Source organism: Sorghum bicolor, chromosome 7 (genome assembly GCF_000003195.3).
Source record: "Sorghum bicolor cultivar BTx623 chromosome 7, Sorghum_bicolor_NCBIv3, whole genome shotgun sequence".
Classification (NCBI taxonomy): domain Eukaryota; kingdom Viridiplantae; phylum Streptophyta; class Magnoliopsida; order Poales; family Poaceae; genus Sorghum; species Sorghum bicolor.
In genome coordinates, this window is record NC_012876.2 from 53,440,058 (window position 1) to 53,449,787 (window position 9,730).

The 9,730-nt window shown below is 42.6% G+C and overlaps 1 protein-coding gene across 1 annotated transcript; it reads right to left on the reverse strand.

Annotated features, from left to right (window-relative positions):
- Positions 5,741–6,631, reverse strand: LOC110437335 (disease resistance protein RPM1-like). Its single transcript, XM_021465754.1, has one exon. The coding sequence runs from the start codon at positions 6,629–6,631 to the stop codon at positions 5,741–5,743; it is 891 nt and encodes a 296-aa protein (XP_021321429.1).

Below are 9,730 nucleotides of genomic sequence, written 5' to 3' on the forward strand. Positions count from 1 at the left end.
GGCTAAAGATATCTAACATGCCCATCTTGCTACAACTCAACTCAACTTCACTAGGTCCTAAACCTTTTGTAAAACAGTCTGCTAATTGACTACGCGATTTTACATAAGTTAACTTTAGGACTCCACTATCTAGCTTTTCCTTGATGAAGAATCTATCAATCTCCACATGCTTGGTGCGGTCGAACTGGACTGGATTGTTTGCAATGTTGATTGCAGCAATGTTATCGCAATGAAGCATCATCGTCTCACTTCTTAACACCCGTAGCTCCTTTAGCAAACCTTTTAACCACATCATCTCACACAAGCTCAATGCCATTGCCCTATACTCAGCCTCCGCAGTAGACCGAGCCACAACTGCTTGCTTCTTGCTCCTCCATGAGACAAGATTGCCTCCCACAAACACACAATATCCAGAGGTAGACCTCCTATCATCCTTGCTACTCGCCCAATCAGCATCACAGTAGCCCTCCAAATCAAGGTGACCATTCTTCTTGAACCATAGCCCTCTTCCAGGAGTTCCCTTCAGATACCTCAAAATCCTGTAAACAACCTCCATATGTCCTGTCCTTGGATCATGCATATATCTGCTCACCACACTCACTGCATAGGAAATGTCAGGCCTTGTATGGCACAGGTATATCAGTCTTCCCACCAATCTCTGATATGTCTCTTTGTTTACAGAATCTCCACACTCGGCACTGATTTGATGGTTTTTGTCAATAGGAGTACTACACGGCCGACATCCAAGCATGCCTGTTTCAGTCAACAGATCAAGCACATATTTTCTTTGAGAAAGAACTATCCCCTTAGGTGACCTTGCAATCTCAATTCCAAAAAAATACCTTAGTGGTCCAAGATCCTTTACTTCAAACGCCTTTCCCAGATTCTCCTTCAGACACTTGATTTCCTCCACATCATCTCCTGTAATCACAATATCATCCACATATACTGCCATAATGGTGATAAAGGTTCCTCTATGCTTGTAGAAGACCGTATGATCACCATTACATTGAGTGTAACCCATACCACATACTGCTCTCCTAAACCTATCAAACCATGCCCGAGGTGATTGTTTTAGTCCATAGAGTGACTTTTTTAGTTTGCACACCTTACCAACAGTTTGACTATTGGCAAACCCTGGTGGGCTTTCCATATAGACTTCTTCTTGTAAATCACCATGAAGAAATGCATTTTTCACATCCATCTGATGCAGAGGCCAACCAAAGTTCACTGCACAGGAGATTAAGGTCCTAACAGTACCCATTTTCGCCACAGGAGCAAAGGTCTCATCATAATCAATGCCATATGTTTGACTATAGCTTTTTGCAACTAGCCTTGCTTTATATCTGTCCACTTCTCCTTTTGGGTTTTGCTTCACAGTGAAGACCCATTTGCAGCCCACAACCCTTTTTCCTCTTGGAAGTGGGACCAATTCCCATGTCTTGTTCTTCTGAAGAGCATGCATCTCTTCTCTCATCGCTACATTCCAATTAGGATCCTGCTTTGCACACCTCCAGTCCCTTGGAATAGGCACAGTTTGTAAAGATGCAATAAATGCTCTATATGCAGGTGAGAGGCGAGAGTATGAGAGGAAATTGGCAATATCATGATCAGTGCTAGGATGCTCAAAGCCATAGCGAACAGGAGGTTTTCCAAAATTGGATCTAGTATCCCTACGTTGTGCAAGAGGCAACTCTATATGCTCAAGGTTAGGAGGGACATTACCACTTGATGGAGAGAGGTCCAAGGGGTGATTTGGAACTGGTGTAGCAGGCGATTGTGGCTGTGGTGCGCTGATTTGTTCCCCCTGACTCCTGACTTGCTCCCCCTGACTCCTGAACCGTCTTCTTCGGTACACTATTGGTTCTCTCTCTTGTTTCTCTTGCTCAACATTCACTTCTATATTTCCTCTATCAATTGTCTCCTCATGCCCGTCCCCAACTATCTCATCACCTTCACAGTCAACATTTCTCACTTCAATGCCACCATTCTCCTGATGAATTTCCCTTTGAGCTTCGAGGCTATTTGACACTGGACATGGGATAGTACCAACAATCACCCTCTTTTCAGTATCATCAACTCCAGTATCATCAACTCCATTCTCCCCCTCTCTACAGTCATCCTCAGTGACTGAAGAGAATTCTTCTAATAATGGATCGAGATCTCCTGGTTGTGTATAGTATGGTTCAGACTCCCTGAATGTCACATCCATACTCACAAACAGCCTTTTTCCAATAGGGTCCCAACACTTGTAACCCTTTTGTGTAGAGGAGTATCCAACAAAAATACACTTCACCGCCTGAGGATCCAGCTTACCAACTGAAGGTCTATGATCTCTAACAAAGCATACACAACCAAATACCTTTGGTGGTACCTTGAACTCTTGTCGTCCCATTAATAGCTCCACAGGTGACTTCATACCAAGAATCCTAGATGGCATACGATTGATCAAATACACTGCTGTTAACACCGCTTCACTCCAGAGATATTTGGGTACATTCATCTGAAACATGATTGACCTTGCTACCTCCAACAAGTGACGATTCTTCCTTTCAGCAACTCCATTTTGTGGTGGGGTGCTAGGACAAGTGGTTTGATGTATAATCCCTTGTTCTGAAAGGTAAGCTCCAAAAACATTATTCACATACTCCTTTCCATTATCAGTTCGGATAATTCGGATTTTAGCATTGAATTGATTTTCAACCAACTTATGAAAGTCCTGAAAACACCGGAGGACCTCATGCTTACCCCTAAGCATGTAAACCCATGTCATACGAGTATAGCAGTCAATAAATGTGACAAACCACTTAAACCCACTCACGGATGTAACTGAGCAGGGGCCCCAAACATCAGAATGTATTAACATAAAAGGTTCACAACTCCGGAGACCAATACTAGGATAGTTTGTCCTTGTATGCTTTCCCAGCTCACAAGCATCACACACAAGGTTCTTTATGTCCACATTTTTAAAAACATCAGGATATAATTTATTCAAGCTTCCAAAAGGAACATGTCCTAACCGGCAATGAAGTAAGTAGGCCTCCCTTTCTTGTGTCTTAGTTGTCACTGCCAATGCTGATTGCTCTTGGTTGATAAACCACAACCCATTACGCCTGACTCCAGTCCCAATCACTCTCCCCGTCCTCTTCTCCTGAAATATACAGAAATTTTCATCAAATGTAACTGTGCATTTAAACTGGTCAACAAGTGAGCTAACAGAGAGGAGATTGACCGGGAAGGAGGGAACATGCAAAACGGAAGATAAGTAAAGAGATGGTGTGCACTCTATAGATCCAACACCATGAATTGGTTGGGAGGTACCATCAGCAGTTTGAATAGTCTCAGATAGGACTGTGGGGTATATGTTTTAAAGGAACTAGATGTGCCTGTGACATGTTTGGAAGCTCCTGAATCAATGACCCATTCTATGCTATGTCTACATGTGGATGCAAGTGCCTGTGCCTGTGTACCTTTGCCCAAGTGGGCATAATTGGCAAAGTTACCAAAGTGACTGGTGGTGGCAACTAGAGAACCCGTTGGAGTAGTATTGAGGGCTTCAGATGCTTTAAACTTCTGCCATTGTTCCCACTGCTTGACTTGTTCTCCAGTCAACATGAGTGATGGGACCTCCTTTATGGTCATAGCACTGACTTGAGAACTACCCTCCATTGTGGCAGCATTAGCTTGAGGAACACCACGGCCTCTGCCACGTCCACATGTGCGTCCTCCTCCTCGACCAGCACAGGCCCCTACTTGATCACTACGAGCACCACCACGACCTCCACTCCTACCACCATAGCTTTTTGGAATGGGACAATTATAGCTCAAGTGTCCCTCCTCTCCACAATTGTAGCATTTTCTATCTGCCACCGAGGTGTAGGCTGACTTTGTAGGATTGTTACCACTCATCATCCGCAATCTGCTCTCCTCAATAACCATGGCTGACACAGCCTCCTCCATGGTAGGAAGACTCCCCTGGTGGCAAAAAGCAGCCCTCCTACTTTCAAACTCTGGATCCAAGTTCTTCAGAAAATGAGTCACCCTCCTGTCTTCTACCCATTTCTGAACATCATGGGCATCCTGTGGATCTCTCATATTAAGTGGAGCATAGTGATCCAGCTCTCCCCACAAGTACTGCAACTCACTAGCATACTGCTCCACGATCGCCCTGCTTGTTTTACTGCATCAGCCTTGTTCTGAATCTCCATCATCATCATCACATTCCCCTGCTTGGAATACCTGGTACTTGGAGTTTTCCAAATTTGTGCTGCAGTGTGCATAGCTTCCACCACTTTACTAATCGATGGTGACATGGATGCCAATAACCATGCCACGATGGTAGAGTTCGTTGTGTGCCAAACTCTCCATTCGGGGCTAAGCTTGTTAGCCGGCTCAACACAATCCTCACTCAAATAGTTTTCTACCCCTTTTCCTCCTAGTATCACTTGCACTCTTCTAGACCAACTCAGATAGTTCTTAGTTCCCTCCAGCTTCACATCATTAGGAATGAGTTCTAATTTGAGTTCACGTACCTCCTTAGGGCCAATCAAATTCATCTCCATGAGTCCCTGAATCCAGGATCTCATCTCATCTCGCAACTCACTCTTGGTAATCGGCGAATCACCACCACTATTACCATCACCCCCTTGCTCACCCGCTGCCTCCTTTGCAGCCTCTGCCGCTTTCCTCTTTTCCTCCTCTGGATCCATCTCCTCCTGCACTCCTCAACAGCAACAGAGTTGATCTCCAATCAACTTTGACCTCAAACGCAGCAGCAGCAAAGTTCAATCTCCTCCAGCACTTCACACAGAAGCTTTTACTTTCTGGCCACACACAGCACAAGCACCCAGAATTTTTTTTCTTTTCTTGCTCACACCAGCAACCTCAGCTCACGACCTCTACTTCTCAGGATACCAGCCACGGCCTTCACTCCTCTCCTCCACGCAGCTCGCACCAAGGCGGCAAGGAAGTCAGCAGCAGCAGCTGCCAGTTCACGAGCCACTTGGAGATGGTCTGTACGCCCGCACGCCGACCGCCCACAGCAGAAGTCGCTGCAGCTGCAGCAGCGTCGCAAAGCAGGCCACCCGCGCGCCCGCGTTCTCTGGCCCTGTCCTCACCAGTCACCACGGTTCGCGCCCGCGCCCGCACGCTCCTCCGCCCGTGCGGCGCTCGCTCCTCGCCCGTGCGGCGCTCGCCCCTCCGGTCCGCAGCGGTCCGCGCCGCCTGCTCCGCGCGTCAGGCGACCGCGCCGGCGTCGGCACTGGAACCGGGTCAGGCGACCGCGCCGGCGTCGGCACTGGAACCGGTAACCCTAACCTCACTGGCTCTGTATACCATGTTGTTGATTGGGGAAAGCTCTGTCTGGTAGTTTCCAGAGCAGAGAGCCTCTATTTCTTCTTCTCTACTTTTACATATAAGTCCCTTTACATTTCATTATTCACACCAACAAATAGCATATTGCCATGTTTGCATACACAAGAGTCACTGCTGAAACTTTAAAGCCATGCACAGCCACGTGAGAACTGTAATGTTTTATGACTGCTTTTTTTATTATTTTACCTAAGTACCTAACAAAGTTTGTACTTTGTACAATTGTACCTAGAAAAAACAATTTCTATATACCTGTTTGATTTTTTTTTACTTCCATTGTGCATATGTTGACAAGTGAACTGAATATAAAGAGAAGGACGATGTTATATGCCATGTTGTAGATAAAAATAAAACAATAGCTTCTGGAATCTCAATATGATAAGTTTACAGAATTTATTAGGTACCTTTTGTTCTGAAGATAGTCTCTATTCATATTCACAAGCTGTGGATACTCTAATGTTTTGAAATAAAGATCTTCATGCACCCTTTCAATGTCTTGATTTTGATCTGCTGTAATTGGGCTACTCTTAAGAAACTGCAATAGTGTGTCACTGAGAATCTTGTTGACATTAGGATTTCGGGTCACAGAGACAAAAGCCGTGCAGTCAAATTGACTTCGGACCTTCTGGAAAATCTGATTAGCAAGTGTTGTCTTGCCTAATCCACCCAATCCAACAATTGACACAACCTTACGCTGTGTGTGCAAAGTACTAGTGCTATCAGTGAGCCACTTGACAAGTTTGTCCATTTGGCTATTGATACCCACAAGTCTATCTGCCTCCTCAAAGAGTGAAGGCAACCTGGGATCAATGGCCACAAACTTTGGAGAAAAGGTGGATGGATCGAGCTTATATCTTTTGCGCCGGTCACTAATCTCCATCACACGTTCCTTAAGCTCACTAACCTGTACACCAATATGATATTGTGTTTTCAGAGTGATAACCTTGTTTATGATCTTGCGGATGAATCCATCGCAGGTGTCAACACGGCCAAGGCGATGCACAAAGATCTCAATGCAATCCTCGACATCATAGGACAGCTCCCTCAATTGACTAATCCACTCCTTCACTTGTGGATTTGCTTCCTCTGACTCTGACACCATCTCCAGTGTGGTGCTCATGCTGCTTAGTTCATCTCGCAGAAAGAGAATCTGCCGATGCACACCTTCAAGCTTGACATCATCTCTGTCCAACAGGGCACAAAGGTTGCCGATGAGGGGATTCATCACCCCCATGAGAGCACTCGCTGTCACCCCAGCCATCTCTCCTTGTGTAGCTCTCTACTCCACCTTTACTTTTTTTTTGAAACGAACGACAAGAATTCTGCCTCTCAATTAAGGAAGGAATAAAAGAGTTTTATGTACAGGTTGCAGATCAACCGAAAGGGAAAACAAAGGAGGAAAAGAGGAGTGGCAAACACATCATAAACTCCAGCTTGCTAGCCTTCCCTTTCTAAAGCACGTCTACTCCATCATATACTGTGATGGATACTGCTATATTTCAGCACTTGTCTGGCAAGAAGCTTCATGCAGGCACCAACGCGTGGACTGAGGAAGTAAAGAGTCTTACCACTTTACCAGTAAGGGAAATTGTTTGGAAATGATAGAGGCTTACCTCGCATGTCAAGTGGGGTTCACCTCACGTGTCAAGTGGGATTCTAGAATATAGGATAGCTTGTACGTCATTCAACACCACAAACTGCTAGAAGAATTGGAATTATGCCATTTTTAGAATTTGAGTAGTCAAGCCTTCTCAATTTGATCGCTGCTAATTACAGAGCAAAAGTATTTAGATCACTCGTGTCGTGTATGTAGGGATGAAAACGGATCGGATACGGACAGATATTACTGATATCATATTTGTTTTCATATTTCTGGTCGGATTCGGATTCGAATACAGATAATGTCAATCATGTTGGATAAGATATGATTGGATGTCGATATCATAAATATACAATTTAAGTATTCGGATATGGATACGGTATCGGACGTTGAATATTCGGACTCGGATACGGACAGATCTAAACCTCTATAAACGAATTTGATCTCGAATACGGTTGGAAAATATCCGTACCGTTTTCTAAGCAACATGTATGTCATACATAGGTTTGCTAAATTTACCTCAAAGGAGTATTTTGTATTATCTTTATTATTATCATATTGTTATGGAAATTTGTGTTCGGATTATATGTTTGTTCCCAGATATTCTTTTGTCAACATTGTGCAATTAAACAGGCAACAAATATGCCAATGTAATACCTCGAACCTCGTCACTGAATCTGCGTGACTGTTTCCGTCAAACTCTATGATCTTCCTAGCGAAGCTTCGGCTGCAACTGCAATCGGATATAAAAACCGACCTTTCCTAGACGCGGATGACCTGGTCATTTTGGGTCCATCCTCGACCTGTTCGCAACATCCATTCATCGTTTTTTCCCCATGTCGACTGGAACCCTTCTACTCTTCTATACTAGTCGGATGCTGTGCATGACCGACTCCCGAACTGGAAGGCTGGGATGCTAAACAGCGGTGGTAAAAATGGATGTTCTGGTGATAAAGGATGTACCCGTTATGCCTCGGAATATCTGGTGGCTGGTGCATAGAAATCAAGATGAACACAAAAGGGAATTTCTGGAAATTGCTTTGGCCTGAACATCGATACAGCCCCAAAGCTAGCGAGAAATCCATAATAGAGGATGCTAATATTTAAAGATGTAACTAAAAAAGTTATTGGAGGGTATTATTTCACTAAAATCTCTATTTTTATCAATAAAGAAAGATATAAAAAAAAGACTTTTGGCTCTTATATAGAAAAGAAGGTAGACAAGCTTGAGCAAGAGATCCAAATGACTCCCATAGACCATAACCTCATAACCCAGCAATAGAACAATCAGTGGCAGAGCTTCACTAATTTGTTATGAGAGAAAAACACTACTAAATGGCTGATAGATTTGGTTGATAAGCTCAAACGAACAGGCTCCAAATGTGAACAATAAAAATAAGAGAATTAAATGGTGAAAATTAATATTTACTTAAGAAGGGTGGCGGCATGGCCCACTTTAGTCCTAAGGAAGCTCCACCCCTGAATACAATAATGGAACTTTTGAATTGAGTAATCAAGCAGCTCTCTTAACTTGACTGTTGATAACCACAAAGCAAAACTATATACTTTCTTATAAGATATTTTGACTTTTCTAGATACATAGTTTTTTGTTACACACTATGTCTAGATATAAATTAAAATTAATGTATTTTAAAAAGTCAAAACAACTTATAATTTAAAATAGAGACAGTAGATCAATTAAAGGTATTGCAAAAACTTTGCCTAATTTACTTGTCTTAAGGGCACTCACAATGCAGACTCTATCATAGAGTCTAAAGTTATTTATTACCTCGAATAATGTGGACTTAGAGTCTAAATAAGATTTGGAGTCTTATTTTTTTCTACCTCTTTCTTCAATAAATATTCTGCCACATCAGCAAAATGTCATAAATAATATGTAATTAATTGTCTTGGACTCTGTGATAGAGTCTTGCATTGTGAGTGCCCTAAGGTCAACTAATTATGCAACGTTCCCTTGCTAATTTGCAAGTTCCCGAGGAATAAAGTTAACCCTTCTTGTGTCTTGGACTGTGAATTGTTGAACCTTCGACGGACTGATGTTAACTGGACACCAATCCAGCAAAGACTGCAGTAGTCAATTGTGCCTTTTAGGTGTTGGCAACCGGCAAGTAAAGAAGTCTGAAACAACATAAAGTTGAATTTGTCGTTGTCCAGTGTCGAACTCATACCTTGAAATCTGAATGCAGATCAGTAGAAGTTGTGGATTAATCTTTTAATACAGAGAACTCAGTACTCAAAAGCTGATAAAATTTACCATAGATGCATGCGACTACACAAATACCTTGAAAACTGAATGCAGATCAGTAGAAGTTTTGAATTAATCAGAATCCACCAGAATCAGAAACACTTCACCTATTTCACATATCCAAATGGTGAATGAGCGCACAAGTCTTTACGTCAGTTTCAGTGGGAGCTTTAAGTGAGTTTTATTTACATTAAATAAGTTGTCATATAGACATTTTTATGACATGAAAGTGCATTTAAGAAGAAAAGAAAAAAAATAAGTTTCATCCAAATAAAACTTTCTTGATACAGTTACCAACTCTCTATAAATTTTGAAATTAAATGTTTTTAAAACTATAAAATAAAACTCTCTGTTGAGTATGGGTGTTTCATCTCAATTTCATTTTATTTTATATGACATGACAGTCTTGAAAATAACACCATAAAACTCAAACTGACCTTTATGTTCGACATTCATTAGGGCACTCACAATGCAAGACTCTATCATAGAGTCCA